A 21,338-nucleotide genomic window follows, 5' to 3' on the forward strand; every position below is an offset into this window, starting at 1 on the left:
TTGGATCTTGGAATGTTTTGACACATCAGTTACAGTAAACATTTTATGAATTAGGGATGTAGAGCCAAATTAGACTGAAATGGAATCACCACTGTTTGTGGTGACAGCCAGTGTGTTCTATAGCATTACAAAACAATTGTAATGCTGAGTGTTTCTCTACCCACGACTTTTGGCAGCTCTCACATTACTGCATCCCAGAATTTGTATAGGATAGTGAATACACTCTAAACTGATTGCAGCTGTGTTACTTCTGCCAAGCCAAGGATAATCCTGGCTTGGCAGAACAACTATGGCTTTCTATTGAGATGGACGTACTTTTAGGCAGGGGGATGAATGGCAGAGCCAATTTAGCAGGAGAAAGAAAACAGCAATTGTCTCCCCACACACATAAAACCAGAAAAATCAAGGACAAAGTTGTTCTCACATAAACATAACTAATGTATTCTCTGTATGTGAATTATGAGTCAGATAGGATCTAACACAACCAGAAGAGATTACCTGTCTTGTGATAGCGAATGTCCAGCAGCATCATCAAAAGGTAGCAACGGTCGAATCCTGCAATGGACTCTGATATTTCCTCTCAGTTCCTGGGATAAGAATATTAATCTGTATTTAACACAAGTTACTGGAGAGGATAAATACACTGAAATTGTCAAACAGATATGAACATGTTTAAGAAAGCCAGTGTTTACCACATCATAGACCTAGACTCTGTGGGGAGAAAAATATAATCAATATAATTTGTATTAGTAAGGTAGGAGAAAGTACTTGAGGAAGTATGAGCTCTTCAGAGCACTGGCATTGTATAGCCCTCTCCAGCTCACATGGACAAAAAAAACCCCCTCTGAGCCATTTTTCCCTTCCCTTCTTTTTTTTCCTTCCTCCTTACTTGAGCTTTTGCAGCTCAATAATACCTGTATTAACTCAACAGACAACATTATACACTCCATTTCTCTTCCACCAGTCCCGAGGAAGATGTGTAATATAAAATATGCTGTATATTTTCCTCTCCACTGTGTTCCTACATGATTAAAAAGCCAGTACCTGATTTTTCACTCTAGACCATTTTAGACTTATCTCTTCCATTTTGTTAGTGATCAGTTCTCATTTTTTATGACTGAACATAGCTTGCCGGTGAGGACTATTGACCACCGGTATTAACACCCCAATGCTCTGGAGAATACCCTTTCAGTAAACTGCAACACAAGGCAAAATTTAGAAGGTAAGTACTTTTTAACAAAGAAATTCATTGTCCCAGGTAGAAAAACTTGAAAAATATTTGTTTGAAGGAGGCTTGTGTTTCTAAAAATCAGATCCTGAATCAGGAAACCCAAAACTAGTAATTTGTAAGGATGGGAAGAAGAGTTAATTTAAAGTACAAATAGGAAAAAAATTTGCCCAAATGATCCATCACTAATGGCTGAACAGCTAGAGATTAGAGATTTGGAAAAATAAAAGATGACTACTTTGCAAAATAAAAATTAATAATTTTAAGAATTTTAAACCAATTTCAGAAGCTGCAAATTTAGAGAAGAGGATGAAGAAACTCAACTTTTGTCCACTACTCAAAAATGGATAATACTCATTAGGGCAATAGGTCACATGAGTGCATTTGGAAAATCTTATATAAAAAGAAAGGAGGGGGGGTTTATTATAAGACAAATGTGCCTCAGCAAATAAATACATCATGTATAGACAGCTGGGACAAGTGATATATCCATGTGAAGTATATTCTTTACTTATATTGGTGAGGAAAATATGGGAGGAATTTGAACAAAAGCCAATGTTCTGTTATTAAACACACTTACAATTAAGCTGTTATGTAAAGCCTTCCTCTTCTGCTTTTCTTTCTCATATCTCTCTGTCACTTCTTGTAGGGACTGCTCAAGATCAAAAGCTTTCATCTGAAACACTAGAAGAAAGCAGTTTCAGATATATAAACTCCATGACTTTCCAAAAGTAATTGTCCAGTAGCACCTCATGAAATATAAGCACAAACCTTTTCAACTTTTACCAAATTTCAGTTAGAAGGGTTAGCTTCTGATTTACTAGACAGCTATGTAAAATTCCATCATGGTTCTTGCTATGTGAAGCTACAAATAATTACCACAAGCACACATGTGAAGTCTTGAAAAGCAGTCAGTAATGTAAGATATTTACAGGCAGTTCAAATGTGTCAGTTTAGTTAGAGTGATGTTACCTGCCAGCAAAGCCTGAAACCGACACTTGAAGCAGCCTGCTGCTACATGGGGCTGCCACTTGCAAGGCTCATACCACATCTACACCTATTAAACTCATGTGGGCTAACTTTACAAGAAGTTAACCTGTCATTTATCCTCAGCCTCACTTACAGTGCTACCGATCCTTTACAACAGTTGTAAGGCTACTCTTTAAGATAGGTCCATTACTCCATGAGGAATTCATAGGAAAGATGGATCATTTGAAGCCTGGGGAGTCTCTTTCACCAAACTGAGGAGACTTTTACGGGTCATTACAAAAGCCTTCTAACTTCACAAATGGTTTTATTTCAGCCCAATTACATTAACAGTGAGCAGGCCTAAAACAAACATACAGCCCAGAAGACACATTATGTGACTGTAAGCTTGTGTAAAAAGCAAGCTTTTAGGAACTCCAGTGGGAAATCAGTATTCCCAGCAATTAGTGAGAAGTTTGGAGATGTAGGGTATCAAGCAGCCAAAACCAGGGTCTGAGAGCTGAATTAGTAGGATGGCCACCAGCCTCAGTGTGTGCTACCTTGCAGAACAAGGAGCAAACTTCGTATCTCAGCATGGTCACACTTACAATTTAATCTTTCTGGTACTAAAAATCAGTTAACTTCAGGGGACATTTGTATACACTAGAGATTTCTCAGATTATTTTTTTTTTAATACCCATGTAGTTCACCTCCAGCTCACAGTGTTCCTCCACAAGTGCATGCATGGAGGGGAAGCACAGTGTTAATAGCTGGGGAATCAATGTCTAGGAGTTTCACTAGGAAAAATCCTTCTCTCGCATCCAGCATGTGGAGTAACACTAACATGCTTTAGTTTGGAGACTCTCATGCAAATATGTTACCATAAATTTTCAAAAGGGCCACTTACAGTCACTGATCCCTAAATATTCTGTAAATTTTAAAACACAAGGTTAGATTCCACTGATTATTTAAGTAATCTCCACAATAAGTATCTTCATTTACATATATGTGTTCACACACTTTGAGTTCTTTAAGTCACTTAAATAAGCAGTAAGGTAAAGCAATAGATGTTGAGGGTACCCTTCCATCATTCCAGTACTAAAAGAAACAAAGTTTCCTAATGCATAAATTATTTCTGAACTTCTATTTTTTTATGAAAGTAGAGTTATGCAGTTACAAATAAAAACACTCATTTAACATTTTTTCTAGTTTTCTGCTTGGCATCAGATGCAAGCTAGATGCAAGCTATACAGGAGTTACATTTTCACCCTTAACCTAGGGGCAGACATTAGGTACATCTGTTTTAAAATACTAATAACACACTCTTCATTAGGCAAGAGAAGTAGTCACCACATGAATGCAGCCATTACAGACATCCCTTTTCCCCATCCTTTGCCCATTTCATTGGTCTATATAGAAATTTTCTGGGAGTTGGGAATGGCAGCAATTTTTCTGTTTAAATGTTACCAATCACAAGAACATCTCTCTAACAGTTGTGATGTCTTGCAAGCATATTCAGGACTGTAACCTTTACAGTCTCTTTCCTTTAATTGACAGTCCCAGAGTTTTTTATTCCCTCTCTTTATGTGCTACACTGGACATTCTGCTGTGCTCATGCAACTGTTTCCTCAGTCACACAAAGGTCTAAAAGCAATCCTTCCTTCTGAGCAAATTCTGTCCTGGATAAGCTCCCTGATCTATTCTGTATGTGGTTTCACAAAGAGTTACACGAACATAACAGAAAGGTCCATAACAAGGACATGACAAACAGGAGTTGCATAACCTAGCACAGACACAGCACATCTGAGATATGGATGTGTTCCTATCATTCCCTGGGGTTTTTAATGTTTCTTGCCAGTCTAGAGTCCATTTTAAAAAAGAGATTAATCTGATCATGTCCTCTAGGACGTATTGTAGCTATGATGCAATAGACTTAATATCAAAATTTCTTTTGAATTCAGCTGTATTTTATATTCCACAATGTAACATTATTTTTAGCATGGCCTGTTGTAATAGGTCAAAGGGTAATGGTTTTAAACTAGAAGAGCATTTGCATTAGCTATAAGAAAGGGTTTTTATAATGTGGGTGGTGAAACACTGGGACAGGTTGTGCAGAGAGGTGGTGAATTCCCCATCCCTGGAAACATTCGAGGTCAGGTTAGATGGGCTTCTGAGAACCTGATCTAGTTGAAGATGTCCCAAATTGCTGCAGGGGAAATGAAAATAGATGACCTTTCAAGATCTCTTCCAAACCAGTCTATGGATTATTCTTTGGGCTGCTACAATATTTCTGTAGCTGGATCCAAGGTCCCTCTCCTGCTTCCCTACTCCAAGCTACGGGAAATGCTCTCAAAAGGCAGCTGAGCTGGTGAAAATCACCTGTAGAGTTGAAGATAAAAGATGATTGTAGTTCACATTCCACCAATACAAGTAATTAGCACAGTGCAGAGCTCTGCTTTCTCCAGCAAAAGCAAAACACATAGGTGCTAGCAAAATCAGACATGTCCTACCAACATGGACAAAATGGGAAAGCTCCTTTTTTAATCTTCTCCAGCCCAGAGAGGAAGTGTCTCAGAACTGCAAAATTCTTCTTTCTGATAATATCTGCATGGTGAAATAATCTGAAAACTAATCTTAAATTTTTATGAATTCCTACCTTTTCAAAAATCTGCTGAACTACTGTCTCAGTTGTATCATTTGCAGTTTGGTGGCCAATATTTTTAGCAAAAATGATAGCAGCTTTATCCATGAGGGAAACAGGCCTATAACGAAAGAATAATGAGCACTTCTTTCTCTTATGAATTGCTACTGCTTAAATTCCAGTGGGAAAGGTGGCAGTAGCCTGGCTTTCAGATTGTGAATAAATATTTCTAAGCAAAGGACTACTCAGTTATTATAAGAAAGTTTTATAGTTTTTGCATGTCAACTACAACCTTGAAATTTACCTACTCAAATGCTTCTTCTGTAATTTTCTCCCTTGTTTTCAATCTCTATTCTAAGATTAAACTGGTAATACATACTGTCTCCAGAATATATACTTAGGGCTTTCTGTCTACAAAAGATTACATGTAATTTAAGGACAGTAATTCCAACGGTCATATTTAACCTTAACAATAGAATCTCCATCTGAAACACTTGACAGAGAACTGGAAACCAGCCAAATTCAAAACAAAAGTCATCCACCAAAGCGCCGACATGCTATTTTGTTATAGTTAGGGAAGCTTCTCCTCATGATTTCAAAGAACAATGCACCAGGAAGTGCAAATTGAGAACAGTCAATGTAATTGTGCCAGGCCTCCAAAGGAATACTTATTATTTATTTACAGCATAATAGCTCAAGTGCCAAATTCAATCTCATATCTGTTCATTTAGCCACCTGCTTCAATAAGAGAAAAGTTTACTTTTTAGATAATTTTCAGCTTTGGGGATTTTTTCTTTGATGGAGCATTTTCTCTACAAGAATAATATAGTAATCAAATTTTAATTATAACTTAGTACTTAACATACAGAAATAAGTTATGTAAACACCCACCTAAGAGTGCTGTTTGTTGCTATTGACATGAGGAGTCCCATCAGAACCAAATCAGTCCAAAAATGAAATAATTCAAGGAAAGAAAATGTTCCTTTTAAATGGCAACACATGGGTATCAGAGCATCACAAAGGATCTCAGACTGTAAATTTGTACATTTGTTGTACCTCCCCAGGCTGCTCCACATCCAACAATTAAAGCATTGCGAGCTTCACCAGAATCAAGGCTACTGAAAGCAGGTGCAGAAATCCACACTATGGGATCCAGGTGTAGGACCAATGCACTTAATCCTCAGTGATGAGGGCAGAGTGCACCAGTGCACCGGCTCTCCTTCCTATGTATCCATGAACAAGGAAGTACCTGAATTCCAAAACAGCAGTCCATGTGTTGTTAGTATCTACAGTCCACCAGATGCAACTGGTTTTTTATTTTGAAGCTGTTTTTTGTTTTGTTGGGGTTTTTTTGATAAATACACAGAAATATTAAAAATCAAGTCTATCCTAATTTCAGGCAGTATTTTCAGAAAACTCTGAAATCAGCCAAGTCCTTTCCTGGTACAGTCAAAAGCTGACAATTTTCAGCTTCATAAAGAAATGCATTCTTTATTCAGCTCTTCTAAAATAGCCAAGATAACAAGCCTGAGAACTTCAGTTTAAAAATGTTACAGTGGAGCCAACTCAGCAGCAGTCTAATAGCAGCTGTAATCCACACAAAAGACAAATCCAAATTATCAGTCATAACCTCTGCAGATTCTTCCAATGCTTCAGAACTCCTTGATGATTCAATGTCAAACAAGTGCTGCAATTTCACTGACACGTTACTCAAAAATCAAACTCAACTTTTTAATGTTAGTAACATTGAACAATTACATTGTTGATATTACATGTTTGAAATCTAAGTGCAATGAGCCTTACTTTGCATTGCTTCATTCTGCAGCTGTATCCCCTGGACTGCTACCAGAACTTGGTAAAGACAAGTCTTGTTTTGACGTTGGAAGTCTTTTGAAAGTTCAAGAGCAAATGAATGAAGACTCTTCAGGTCTTGCTTAAGCCTCTTCACAGCAAGGAGAAAAATATGTTATAAAAACACAGAACCAGCAGTTAAGAAGCATCAATATAACAACACAAATTATTATGGTGAGACATCACAGGCAGGAAGAACCTTCTTCTTGATGGAAGGAAGCCATCAGGAGTACATCTTTCAGTATGTTTAGAGAAAGATCCTGAAAAACATTTAGCAATGCAATTTCCTGAAAGTTTCACCAAGACTTCATGGATCCTTATACTTTTATCATACCTATTTTTACCGTAACATGGCTTCAGGTATAACCAAGTAGCTTTGTTATTTCATCACACCAAAATAAGTGTGAGTGAGCATGTGTGGGCTCTGTCCACTTTTAAGTCATATCCAGAATTAGCAACAAAAAATTGTGATCCATATATCCCTTACTATTTTCATTTTCCACACTTTGATCAGAAGGTATTTGCTAGGATTCACTCAAGGCATTTCTTGTAGAGGCTACTTCTATGTCGTCTTATGAGAACAGATATATTTTGAAAACATCAGAAACTGATGTCAGGAAAGTATTTGCATTATGGAAGTAAGATACGTAATAAGACTTATAAATGTTTATAAGATCAGCCTATATTCACTTACAAGTCCACCTAAATAAAAACAAATTGACCTGATTTTAGGGTTAGCAAAATTCTTGATATCCAAGTCCTGAAATGGACATGTAAAACCATCTCTAAGGTGAACTTAACTATACCTTATGTCACAGAAACCCTCTGGTATCTCATGTTAGCCTGTGTTACAAAGTGTTACCTATTCTGTCACATTTTATTTTTTGTAATTGTGGTGCTGACCTTGAATTAATTAATTATTTTCAATGATAAAAAGGCAATCTAAACTAAAGGGACAAAATCATTGCATTTCTCACTTTCAAAAGCCACACAATGGAAATGGGAAGGAGTATTTTTTTGTTATTATGGGTATAGGATGACTGTTCGTCTAGACTTTTATTTAGAGAGCTTTGCTCCCTCCTAGTATTCACTGACATCTGATAGTTTACTACTACAATCCACTGGTATTGCATCACAAGCAGTACTGCCATTCTAGCTAACCAAAAATGTAAAATACCACCACAAAATTTACAAAGCAGAACCACTGTAATTAGAATAAAACAGTATAGTTCCATTGGAAGGGACCTAGTCCAACAATGCTACAGTGAAACTGCATCCTTCTGTCTGTTAATAATCAGATTTTTCCTGAGATACTTGTCAGTCATTTTATGTAGGCATTCAGTGCTGCCCTGAGAAAAGCTAACATTTGGTAGCATCCCTAAAAGGAACTCACTACTCTACCTAGTAACTTCACAAATAAGTACTTCAACAAAGGCAAATATGGTACTGGCACGAGGAGAACAGTTTCAGTCTCTCTGATGCAAAATTAAAACCTGAGTGAGCATACAGCAAACTACTCTTCTTGTGAGATCTGCCAGAGAACTCAGTAATCAGTGGAGCGCTCAAATGCTTTTTTAAATGATTTGCCTACCTGGTTAAAGTATATCACAATTACTGTTTTTGAGGATGGCTGTATGACAGTCAAATGGGGAACTGTATAGTTTTGATTACAAAAATATCTACATCAGGTATGAATAGCATCCTATATGTAAGAATCTGGAGCTCAGGAGCATCCATTTTTACCAGCCTCTCAGTTGAATTTGCAGCCTGTAACAGCAAAACCAGTATGAAATCATTGTTACACCTCACTGTAAGCTCTGTTGTGAATACTATAAAGCCACAGATCAGGTTCATATCACACCATTTTCTGGGGTTTACTATATTTGATAAGCATGTAAATATTTAGGGCATTGATTATTTCTATGTTATTCCTAAATGCCTTTACCTTTATTGCTCCATGCAGCTGGGTTACAAGAGAACTCCTCTGCAATTTCATCTGTTGGCCATGAGCAGCACAAAGCTGCAATACTTCATCAGTGCTTCTTCCAGCCAACCCTTGATACTATTTTAAAAAAAAAACAACATAAAAAAATCACAAAAAATCACTTGAAACACTCATGTTTCCTTTTGCATTCTGTCCCCTTTTTCTCTGTAAACATTTGTATTTCAACTATCTGATTACATAGGATGTTGCCAATACTTAATTTCTTTGCTATTACCTTTTTCTGAGTCATGTGAAGAATCACCTCATGGTAACACAGGTCAACATCACAAAATTCTACTTTCTTAGGGTCGTAAACCTGAGCACCAGATTACTAAAATGCTTTTGCAGTACCTAAACCCTCTTACGTATGCTTAAGTTGGATCTAAAGGGTTAAAGCTGTCCCTTAACTTAGGGAAAAGGGCTGGTTACACAGCTGGATTAAGTGTCTCTGGAAACTAGACTTAATGCAGAAAGCACTGTGGAAGGACATGAAACAACAAAAACAAACATACACGTGATAACTGCTGAAGTCCTGAAGTAGCTGGTAATACACAGCCCCCTGCTTTGTGCCCCCTGACAACACCAACTCCACTGCAATCAGTAGAGCTGCAATGGTGCCAAGCTGGGCCAGCAAAACCCTACTCTGGGTCTTCAGAGATCACCGCAGCCAAAGCAATTTTTAAAGCTTGTGGAGAAGAGCGCTTTCTAACAGTCTAAAATTACCTATTATGCAAAAACAATTGTTGTGGCCATCTTGGGAATTTTTTGAGGTGTCGAAATCAAAAGGAAAATCGAAATAATGCAACTTTAAATATTTACAGTCATGAATGCAAAAAGAGTCATCTTGATAGAGATTTCTTGTGAAATTCTGCAATATGGAGGAATCTGTATTACACTAAAAAATGCAGTCTTGTAATTTTCTGACAGTCCTGGTGCTTAAAATGAGCTGCAACTTCTTTATCTATTTTCCCCTACCACCTGTTTATGGAGGCTAGCTTTGGAGCAAGCTGCAGGCCCCATGGCCTGCCAGCCCTGCCTGAGAAGCTAGCCTGGGAATTTCATGGGAGGATTCAAAACAATCCTCAAAGACAGAAAACAGCCTGCAGGTGCTGTTTGTCTGTTCCCGTGTTTTCCTTGCAGGAGAAAGTCAGGGGGTGGTGAACCCCACTGACCCATGATGGTAATGTAGCACTTTACTAACCAATAAGAGTTTCCTTTCTGTACTCTTCACGAACTAGTCTATATAACATGACTGAAGCAATAAACTAGAGATTCTCTCCTGTTCTGACTCCCTTGAGAGTCCGTGTCGTTCTTTCTGCCGTTCCCAATTAGAACGACACCTGTTGACATCTATCATTCCTTAACCACTACCAATTGCCTCTTCCTCTATTTCTGAAATGCACTTGTCACTTGCACAGACTTATTTCCTACTTTATTCACACCATATATTCTGTGACTGCAATTCCCTGTTATTTAAATTAGCAAAGCATAGACAGTACAACAAGACACAGAAGAGCTAAATCTACTCACATGATGCATTTAATTAAATTCCAATCATCTGATAAGAATAGGTAAAAAGCAAGCATTTAATTGCAGTTTAGCTACAGGTGATAATGGCAAAAACAGTACAACATCCTGGAGCTGTTAGGATATAGAAAGATTGTGCTTTCAAAGAAAAGCTTTCAAAGAAAGAAAAGCACTTATCAAAACCAATATTTTCATGTGGCTTTTTCACCTTCACAAAGCATAAATCTTCTATTTACACATGCAAGTGGAAGCTCTGTAAATAATGCACCACCTTAGCACATGATAGAAATACATATTACATATATAGTGTATTATAGTGTATATTACACATATAACATCTAATAGAAGCATAATAGAAAAAGTTCTTGCAAGAAAGAGCAGGAAGAGGTTTTTTTGTTTGTTTTTTTAATTCTACAGGCTTTAAACTCCCAGATATTGAGACTGATTCTATACAGTATTTAGATGTGAAAATCTAAGGATTTTCAAGACTCACATTTCTCAATGCAATCTTTACAAACAGCTTCACAAAAACGCACATGAGTAGTGTACCAGAATTAGCATCTCTAATCACATGCGAAAAGTTAAGCATATGTAAATAAGCAATTGCAATGCTCAAGCCTTGTTGTTAAGTAAGCTTAGGGTAGTTAAAACCTCCTTTTAGCACCTAATCTGCACCATCTGCACAGATTCCCCTTCACCCTCCACATTTCTCATCACTAAGATAAAAACTGAAAGGTCGATGCTACTGTCACGGCATCACTTCCACTATCAAGTTCATCTTTATTGCAAATGTTGCCTTGATTTTGGGATTTTTTTCCACTAAAACAGTTTTAACATTCACCAGAGTTGTTCATAGGCCAGCACTTGCAAACCTGTACTTGAGTATAGCAGCAAAAATTGGACTAAACACCTTTATAGTCAGCTTTGTTGTAAGCGGAACTGAAACTGATCTACTCAACAGTGTTCTCCAAAGTGAAATCTCAGTTTTACAATCAGATCCATTCTGGCAGAACTGCCTTTATGCAAAGAAGGCTGCAGGCTCAGGACCTCAAAGACTGTTAATAAAAGCAAGGGCTATGCAGGTAGATGAACAGACTTCCAAACAGGAAAAAGCAGGGCAAAAGGAGGTAGAAAAAAATCTGACTTCCTATGTTCAGCAACAGACCCTCCAGTATGCTGCTGGGATAACAATATATCAGGCTGCAGAACACAGGAGAAGTGCTGAAATCCATCAATGTCTCAAGGAAAAAAGCGAAGGTCTGTAGCAGGAGATGACATTTTAGTAAGACTGATGCAACCTATAGACAAATATTTACACTGCAAATCCTAACTTATGGCAATCCTCGCAAGTTTGTCTCCAAAGCTTCCCAACTCACTCCAGCCAAAACGAATCCAATTAGCTTTTACACGTTAAGAATGAGACCTCTGTTAACCCTGCTCCCTGTGACTGAACTTGTTACAGCTCAATCACTCAGGCAGCTCCACGGGCAGATCGGAAGGATCAGGGATAGACAGTCAAGGGCAGTAGCTTTTCTCACCAGCATAGCTGCTAGAATATTAGGACGTAAGGTGACAGATCGCACAACCTTAAATGATACTATCTTCTGTGAGTATTGTTTTTAATAGAGAGTCTTCAATTAAGGTAAAACTATTTCATAGCTATCAGTTCAGTTCATATTTTCAGACTGCTGGGGCAAATTAACCAAGAGGCAAATGTTTAAAGTATATTTTAATAACTGCCTGAATCAGTGCAAGAACCATCAGTCCAAGGTTAATTGCAAAGGATTTCATATGACATTTTTTCTGACTGATGGTGGTAACACTGCCCATACTCCTTGTGTGTCTATAGGGGTCCATTTCTTCCAGTACAATTTTCAATAAAATGAAGCAGTGCTCTATTTCAAAAATGGCTTAATTCTCTAATATGTAGGAAGGCAACTCCTTCCTACATCTGATATCCCTTACTGACTAGAATAATTTATTTCTTGCGCTGGTGAGGATAAAAAATAATCAGCTGAAATACTTAAGGCTTTCAAAGAGTACTGTAAAGCAGAACAAAGACAATAAAAACATTTCCTCTGAATAAATTAGTGTTCTTTTGTATACCTAGAAAAACTCATTTCAGATATACCACCTGTTTCCAGTTAGACTTTGAAAAATGTTAAACCCACTTTTATCCATGGGTGTTAGCAAACCCACAGGGAGGGCAAATGGCTTCCCTGAGGTTACCCAACCAGTTAATGTTTCAGCCCAGATTAGAAACTCTTGGCCAACAGTTTGTATTGCCACTAATACTCACGGCTGGCTCTGCTCTAGTAGCCTAGATCTATATTCAAAATTCTTTAAATCTCTGAAATCCCCCTTTTGAAGGCCCCAAACATTATCACAGGCTGCTCCTTATTTCAGTGAGGATCTAGGAATAACCCATGCTTCTGTAGAAGGACATAACGCAACGAGAGCATCCAGCTGTTGCTGTATGCTGCGTGACAAGACACATGTGCAACAATACCAGTACTAAAAACACACTGCTGGGCATCCCTGGTAAGTCTACTCCTAATGAAATGTCTCTCCTACACTCTGAACAGTTCTTTTCAAAGCACCATCACAATTGTGTCCAAAAAGTATTCCTGAAAAATCTGCCATTGTCTTTTAGACAAACACATTCCCTGTAAGAAGAAAGAAATACTTCATATTTAATGCTTCCAGAGTCATTCCCTCAGTTCAGATTTCTGGATTTAAAACAATAGCAAATATTTAAATTCAAGCTGACTTCTAGTTACTTAATCAGCCTATCATTACTGCTACCATTCATGATTTTGAAAAGAAAGAGATGCTGAGCCTTAAACCGTTCCTAGATTTTCCCAACTGGTAAAGAGGGGAAAAACCTGAAAAGAGGAAGGCAGATTTCAGTGTCTTTTTTTTCTATTTCCACATGAATTCTTTTTGAAAAAATTAAACAACAGTCACCTCTGCAAGTTTTAGATGAAGAGCAGCATTTTCAGTTTCCAGGACAACTATTCTTTCTTCTTTGGTCTAAGGAAGAAAACCCACCCAAATGCACAAAAATTAAAATGAAAAAAAATGAGTCATATTAATATTGTTTCATTATGATAGCCTTTACGACCGTATTCCACTGTTTCTCAGACTTCTGAGATCAATGGATTACCTACCCCCAACTCCTGATTACAACAATATTTGTATATAAGCATGCAAAAGTTAGGATAAACTCTTAATATTCCTTTATTTCTATCTTTTCTGTTATGTTGCTGGCTTGTGTGGGAACGCATAGGTACACAATTCAAAGCTCTTTTGCTTTGTGAAGCCGCTTCCTTAGAAGCCGTGGTCCTTAGAAAAGCACTGTTTTATTTATTTATTTATACATAAGCAGCTAAGCTTCCATTTCCATGGCAGCACTATTTAGAGGTCCTCGACGGTGTGGCAGCCCGACGCTCCCCCAGCACAGGGGCGCCTCCCGAGAGCGCTGAGCGCCCGCCCGGCCCGGCGGCGAGGCCGGAGGGAAGGAGAGCTGCTCACTGCTCTGACACTACTTCTAGCCCAGCCCCAGCTGGAGCAGGCTCCTCCAACACGTGGGGGCCCAGCAGCCCCTCACACACGGCCCGGTTCGGGACGCCCGCCTTAGGAAGGAGCGGGGTTCGGGAGCGTCCTCCAGGCCCTCCCGCTCGGCGACCGAGGCGCGGCCCCGCAGCACGTGCCCGCCCGCAGGCCCCGCCCCCGCCCCGCCCCTCGCCCCCTCACGCGCAACCGCTGCTCCAGCTGCCGCAGGCGCTGCGCCCACACGGAGCCCGGGTCGAGTCCGCGGCGCGGCCGCATCATCTTCCCCGGTCCCGCGCCGAGGCGGAGCGAGAACTCCCCCGGCTCCGGCTCCCGCTCCGGCGGGGATTTAACCCGGGAGCGTCTGGGGCGGTAGCGCGGCTGTCATGGCGACGGGCGCGCCCCTTCCCCGCCCAGCGCCCTGCGCCGCGATTGGCTGGGCGAGCGAGCGCCGCCGCCTGCCAGCCACGCCCTATCCCTGAGGGGCAGAGCGGACAACCAATCCGAGAGCAGAGAGCGGAACGGGGCGGGGCCACGGCCCTGGCCTGTGGAGAGCGCCCCCCGCAGGGAGGCTGAGCAGGGGAGGGGTGTGCTGTCCTTGGGGCCTGGGCATCCCTCCGGCTGCAGCTTCCCGGTCTCAGAGACCGAGACCAGGGATTAGGGCAGGGAGTGCAGGAATGGAAGGAAAGCCTGGAGCTCCCGAGGCTGGTGTGAGGTTAGCCGGTTCCTGGGCCAGGGGCACAAGCGCAAAGGGTGATGAGGAGGACACTTGAGAGCTCTGATACTGGCTTCAGGACTTCTCCCCTAAGCAGGTGGTGATGTATGCTTTGGGCTAAGGCTGTAAGGGCCACAAAGAAGATTAAGGGATAGGAACATCTGTTACACGGAGTGTGCTGGGGGAAGAACAGCCTGGAGGAAGGGAAGGCTGAGGGGGATCCAGTCAGTATGTGCAAATACCTGATGGGAGAGTACGAACACCACAGACTCTGCTCTGTGGTGCCCAGGGGCCAGGCAAGAGGCAGGAGTCTAAGGGTAGTGTGAGGATAGTCAAACACTGGCACAGGCTGCCCCGAGAGATGATGAGCTCCACCTTTGGAGCCCTCAAACCCCACTTAGACCCAGCCCTGGGCAAGCAGCTGTAGCTGACCTGGCTTTGATACTGATCCTGGCTGGATGATGCATTACAGAGAGTCTGTTCAGTAACTGTGAACACGGCCAGCATTAGGGCTGCTCTTAGGACAAGCACAAAGCCTGTAGGTTCAGGTGAGGTGGGACTCCTGAGAAGCTGCCCAGAGCAGGAGCTATTCATGCAGGCTATGCCTTCCTTACATGGAGGTTTCCAAGGTGAAAATGTGACATGGATTAGCAATATTACTTGGTACTCAACTGTATTGCACTGAAAGATTCACATGGTCTTGAAAGCAGTCATTATACTATTTGGCTATAAAATATGTAAGCATACCAGATACAGACATGTCAGCTTCTTGGAAGTGGGAAAGAGCACTATTTTTGTACTATAGTTGTTTGGGTTTGGGTTTTGTTTTTTTGTTTTGTTTAACTAAAACCAACATGATAATTACAGAGGAATCCAGTTCTGCAAAATAGTAGTCTCAAGTTACTCTCTACTGGACTACAACATTTACTTGATGGCGAATGTGCTTTCATGCGGGCAGTAGAAAATCCAGACAAAGAGCACTGAATCCCTCCATGTTTGGCACAAAAGAGATAGTGCTCCTTTACTAAGGAACCCAGATACAGCCCATCACAGACCAAACCAAACACCCCTGTGCAGCTCTATCCACCATCTTCTGGGATACTGCATCTTCAACAAGTTGCTCCAATCTGTAGCCTCTGTTTTCAGAAAAAAAGACCCAGCTGTCTGGTTGCAGTTAGGTTTGGCACACGAAAGTGCCAAACACAGCAGTTCCTCCTTGCAACTTGTTCTGCTTTGATGGAAAAATAAGAAGTGACACATGGGTACAAGCTAAAAAACAGTTCAAAAGTGCTGCAATGGTGTGGCTATTACAAGATGTTGGCACTAAGGCAGACAGTATTTTAATCAACATCAGCTATTTAGAGGAGGATGATTTAGTTGCTTGCAGGGTGTGACTCACGATTCTTGACAAAAAGCTGTGATTTTATATGTAATGCTTATCCCGCAGTAGCAATCAAGTCAGAACAATGCTATTTTCCAGCAAAACTCAGCTTCATCCCAGAAGGATCACCTCTGAAGTGTAATGGTTAATCTCTCCTTTACTGTGGATTTTGCCCACTATTAATGAGATTAGGGATCTTTCTGTAGGCTGTAACAGACAATACTTAATTTACTCTTTGAAGTAGTAAAACTGAGCATCCACTGCTCCTATTTAGTCATTTCTCTGTGCACCTCTGAAGGTCAAATAGTCCTGAAAATTGTCCCATCAGTAGAAACAAAAATCTCAGTAGGATGTGTGACTCATCATAACAGCAGCAAATCTCCTTTGGGATCTTCCTTCTATTTCCAAAGCTTAGGTGATGTTGCTTGATGGGCAGGGAACTAAACAGCCTGTTGGTGAGACCTGGGCAAGACAATTATAAAATCCAATCTTCTAGAAATGCTGCCAGTCTGTATTGCAGCACACCCTTCTACACTGATTCTCTGCTTTGAAGAATCTTTCTTACCCAAACTTTTACCAACTTAATCCCATATTCCCCCTGCAAATAGCAAGGCCCTACCATATTACAGATCCTTTTGTGGAACTTCAGGGACAGAATTTTAACGGAACTGTCTAAATCCACATTTAACTCTTAATTTTAGCAACAGTGAAATACCATACATGGATTATAAAATCTGTCAGTGGATTACAAATCTTAGGATACTATTAACTAAGCATTGTCTTGAATACTTCCGATGCATTTCACGTTAACCCCAGCAGTGAAACCAACAAGACCTAAGAGGTCCCAGCTCCATACACCTCTTGTTACCACATTTATGTAGTATTTTTGCATTGCTTTATTATATGAATTTATGCATTTTTGCAATGATGTTATCATTGCAACATTCCTAAATGTAGTAACAAGAAACACAAAGCATTAAGCCCAGGAGAGAAGACCATTTATCCCTCTCCTGCCAAACATGGAGAGATTCTGCTGTATGTGTCTGCATTTTCTACTGCCTCTACAAGGTAACATTCTCCACACTCAGCAGATGGTAACTTGGAACTGATGTACTGCACACAGCCTCTAAACGTTATTTGGTGAAGCTGTAAATATTTAATTGCACATTTTTTGATCATCTGTCAGTAACAAACTGACATTCTCCGGGCAGGTGTATTGCACTGTGGCCTCATTAAGATTACCTGCCATTACAGCTGGGAAAGAAGTCAGCCAACTCCAAATTTTTAACCTGTGAGGCTTTGCCTTCTAGGCCACACAGCCAGTAACTGACCCTGAGACAGCAGTATAATTTCACAAAACAGGAGGAAGAGCAAATTCTTATCATCACATACATGAGTAACTACATGTTTTAAGACTGATATTACTGAAGCTCATTTTTTACCAGCACTGTTTTGTGTTATCTAATTTAATTAGCAGGTAAAGAGCAGTCTTGTTTATTCTGCTACTTGTACACTCATTGCTTGACAAACAGCAATCTGTATGATCAAGTATATTGCTTATTATTTCACTGAACAGGATGCATACTATGGACTTTGTCAACATCTTCATTTCCCTTTTTCTCAAACCCCAGCAACACTGCAGTAGATTACCTAAAGGAATTGAAAAAAAGCGTATATGAATGATAGGTGCAGAAGGGAGAATTTAACACAATACAGGTTTAAAATTATTAATTTTGTAGAGAGCTCACTGCATGTGCAAATATAACTTGACACAGTTGTCACCATAAGGGCCATGGTCATTAAAAACACCAAGAGCTGCGCTGCCAAGGCTGACAGCTCACATCCCTAAAGCAAAGCAGGTGCTGCACTGTCCAACAGCACCACACTTGTGTGCTCACTGAGCAAGCCTGACCTGAAGGCATAGCCCAAAATGTTTTTTCCCTCTGAAAATACATTACTACTGCTGCACATCATACACAGTTCCTGTCTCATAACCCCTGAAATAGTTTGGTCTAGAAATAAAAGTTTCTATGACAACCTTTGCAGCTGCAATAACTACAGACTCAAATACACCACTTTTTGCTTGTATTGGCTCTTTGGTTTAGACTGAGGGACTCACATGCAGAAGGGCAATGGATTATTGCTATTTTCTTCTACTCTAGACATTCTACATTAAAAATTAAAAGCTGAGCTCTTTTCAGGTTATAGGTGGCTCTCAATCCCATCTTCAGTAGTTGTGCAGCTACAGCAGAAGGCATCTACAGCACTTCACTGGGGCCTGGCTCCCTCCCCAGAGTTTGAACTGCTGACTCCCAGTAACCACAGCAATGCCAGTGGAGACTCTGCATACGCTATTTACTTTTCCAAAAGATGCCATGTGCTAGGTTCTTCTTTGCTGTCAGAGAAACACCTTTGCACCTGATGAAGATACAGATACAGTGTGACTAGTCTGTATAGTAGACACCACTGGTATTCACTTTGCAAATTGCTGGTTAAGTTGTAAAAATCTCTTCCTTCAAGTCAGCACTACAGGTACCAAACATTAGGCTAAAATTCTCCTCTCTGATTAGCAAAGGTCAGCCTCTGTTGATTCTCCATGAAAAATTAATTTGAGGTTTTCATATGAGATACACTGACTGCTCATAAATACATTTTAAGAGGACCGACAAGGCAAAAGATATTAAGAGCCCCTCTGGTTTATGATAATGTTGTCAGGAATGCAGAATTAAATAAGAATACAAAAAACATTTAATGCAAAGTTAAATACAATACAAACTTTATTAAAAATAGGTTGCAAGTGAAATACAGTAGAAATGGGAAACTACAGCAGTTTTGATGTTTATTTTCAAATAATGCACAGACAAATATGAAAAGCACTTTTACACATATTCACACTTGACCCGAATGCCCAATAGCGGCCAAATCCACTCAACTGAAGGTTACAGGTATTTTTTTGCTAAGCCTTTTTCAGAGTCTAGCAGCAACAGTAATTCAGCCACAGCATAAGTTTTTTTTTTTCTCAAGAAAAATTTGTCACTGTAAGGCTGCTAGTGTTCTCAAGATAAATTGGGAGAGGCTTGCTTTTGCTGATGAACAGACATAGCAAGCATGCAGATCCTTCATTAACACTTTGAACCAGTTTAATCTTCTACTTCATATTTAACAGGTGAAACGGTAAAAGCACACTTTCAAATAAGAAACCTGAAATACGTAAAAAATATTTACACTCCAATTTTCATTAACTTGCATTTATTTATCATACAACTCTTATTAAAAGTGATTTCTTTCCTAAGGCAGTGAAAGTCTACCCCTTTGTATTTGGAAGTGTGCACAAATCCCTAAATATATATTTATAAGAGAACAATATGATACAGGAAAAAAAAAATCATCTAAAGCCAGTAAAGGGCTTTGTCAAATAGAAAATTTGTTTGGAATCACAATATATATTGTCTTAACATCACACAATGAGAAAGACTCTGATGAGGTCCTTATTCCCAACATCATCAGCCACATAAGCATAGCTGAGGAAACAGTGGGAGGAAAAAGATTAACAATTTAAAATTAAATAAGGCTATAACAGTGTGAAAAAATAGCTTGAACTGCCAAAAAGGCTTTCAGTACAACAGTAACAGGGTGTCAGTAAAGCCAGCTAGATGGAAGAGGAGCTCACTAGCACTGCTTCCTCAGTGTGAGCAGGGATGGTTCCTTGCTAGCTCTGTTAATGACCTTACAAACAATTCCCACTTCCAGACTGCAGTATTGTATTTGATGCTTTACACTTCAGTCTTCTCCTTTAATATGCCAATTCACATCTCCATATAAAGAAAATCTATTGCTGAACTGATAATAACAGACTTATCAATACTGTTCCAGGCCTAATTGCTCAGTAACTTCTAATCTGAATTTCTCAGAAAACATACCCATGTATTCTGCTCACCTTCTAACTGGAATCCTTGCCTTTAACACACTACTAACATTTTGGTCCTAGCTGATGAAGGGCCACTAGGTGTAGCCTACTATCTATTGCTTATGTAATTTTTAATGAAACAGTTATCCAAAGGTTGTTATCTTCACATTTTTCAAAGCCAGAAGAACATACAGTAGGGATGCATCAACGTAGACTTTTCCATAACTACAGATAAAATCTTAGGCATCCATTTGAGACCCAACAAATATATAGGAATAGAAACATTTTTATTCCAAGATTCTATCTAGAGAATGTGTGTTATGCCAGTACTAAGTAATGGTAAGATCTGTATTGATATGTTGATCCTTCAACACCATACTATATGTCAAACTTGCATATTAAACCTTATTTAAGGTGGCCCAGACATTGGATTCTTGTCAAACCTAAAATACTAATTTCTAGTGCACAGTTTTGTTTAGGCAGTTCAAGCTATTCTCACTCTCTCTGCTCAGCAGCTAAAACAAAAGTGTGTCTGTAAAACACCAGGAAACAGAACTTATCTTTGACAAGTGCTACTTGGTCTGGTGCAGAAGAACTTAACCCCCAAAACAGAAAAAAAGTTACCTTCACGTGATTCATATCTTTAAAAATTTACAGTGCTTTCATTGTATAAACCACAAGCTCCTGGCAAAGTATCAGTTTTCTTGCTATTGCAACATCTCTAAGTCTTAATTAACAGTCTTAGATATAGAGGAATCAAAGTCACTCCTTTCAGAAAACATTCATTTTCTGTTCATACTTAGTAGTGTGCCCCCAATCTCAATCTCTCAACTTGGAGATCATCCATTACATCTGATAAGGTGCTTTAATCTTATTTTGTGTTCAACTCATTTTCCAGTTCCATTAGTTTCCTAGAAGCTTTTACTTTATTGGATACATCCTGACCCTGTGAAAAAAGTCGCTGGCGTTCCCTGAACGTCAAGTTTTCTGGTGCTCCAGGTAAATCTGCATCTTGACTGGAAAGGAAACAAAAAGTACTTTTTATAATTCTCATCTACAAGATCCTTAAACAATCATTCTTGATGACATGTAATGACACCTTCTTCGACTACAGCAAAGGAGTCTCCATTCTGTGTTCTGAAAGGTTTTGTTCCTCACACATACCTTTAACTCTGACATTGTGCTGTCACTTAAGAGAAATTTATGATGACCATTTATTGCATGTCAAAATAGATGGAAACGCTGGCCAATTTTCAACATGAATGGCAGGTATAAACTAAGGCTCCGCCTGTATTAGTACAGCATTGTTGCTTTGGCTAAACTAGCAAGCGTTTCTGTGGTGGCACATTCCTAAGTAAAAGCATTGGAAGACAAAGCTTTTATTGTCCCATCTTTAGTATGCTACATGGTAAAGCCTGTATGAGATATATACGCAGCTTATATTATTTATGCTTATTACAAGTTTGGTAAGAATCCCACTGGAGAAGTACTGTTCAGATTTATAAATGCACCTAAACCAGCTGAAGTTGCTCATTTACAGTGATCATTTTGTTTATTTAGTTGTAGTGCCAAAAACTCGTTGCTGT

General features: G+C 39.6%; 2 protein-coding genes across 22 annotated transcripts in view; both read right to left on the reverse strand.

The window, feature by feature from the left end:
• The window catches only part of KIF25 (kinesin family member 25), a 41,729-nt gene extending 27,605 nt beyond the window's left edge, over positions 1 to 14,124 (reverse strand). The window contains exons 1-7 of one of the 4 annotated variants that reach the window (XM_058833919.1): positions 13,954 to 14,124; positions 13,165 to 13,230; positions 8,632 to 8,748; positions 6,639 to 6,777; positions 3,102 to 3,122; positions 1,809 to 1,912; positions 499 to 587 (exon numbers count right to left, since the gene is read on the reverse strand). In XM_058833919.1, coding sequence (XP_058689902.1) covers positions 499 to 587; positions 1,809 to 1,912; positions 3,102 to 3,122; positions 6,639 to 6,777; positions 8,632 to 8,748; positions 13,165 to 13,230; positions 13,954 to 14,031 — 614 coding nt within the window. In that variant the 5' untranslated portion in view covers positions 14,032 to 14,124. The remainder of the gene's footprint in view (positions 1 to 498; positions 588 to 1,808; positions 1,913 to 3,101; positions 3,123 to 6,638; positions 6,778 to 8,631; positions 8,749 to 13,164; positions 13,231 to 13,953) is intronic. The other 3 variants (XM_058833922.1, XM_058833921.1, XM_058833920.1) reach the window with 3 other exon arrangements.
• Positions 14,125 to 18,595: 4,471 nt separating this feature from the next.
• Positions 18,596 to 21,338, reverse strand: part of AFDN (afadin, adherens junction formation factor) — a 118,253-nt gene continuing 115,510 nt past the window's right edge. For all 18 annotated transcript variants that reach the window (XM_058833907.1, XM_058833899.1, XM_058833900.1 and 15 more), the window contains one exon: positions 18,596 to 20,768. In XM_058833907.1, the coding sequence (XP_058689890.1) occupies positions 20,624 to 20,768 (145 nt within the window). In that variant the 3' untranslated portion in view covers positions 18,596 to 20,623. The remainder of the gene's footprint in view (positions 20,769 to 21,338) is intronic.

The sequence above is a fragment of the Poecile atricapillus genome, chromosome 3 (genome assembly GCF_030490865.1).
Source record: "Poecile atricapillus isolate bPoeAtr1 chromosome 3, bPoeAtr1.hap1, whole genome shotgun sequence".
NCBI lineage: Eukaryota > Metazoa > Chordata > Aves > Passeriformes > Paridae > Poecile > Poecile atricapillus.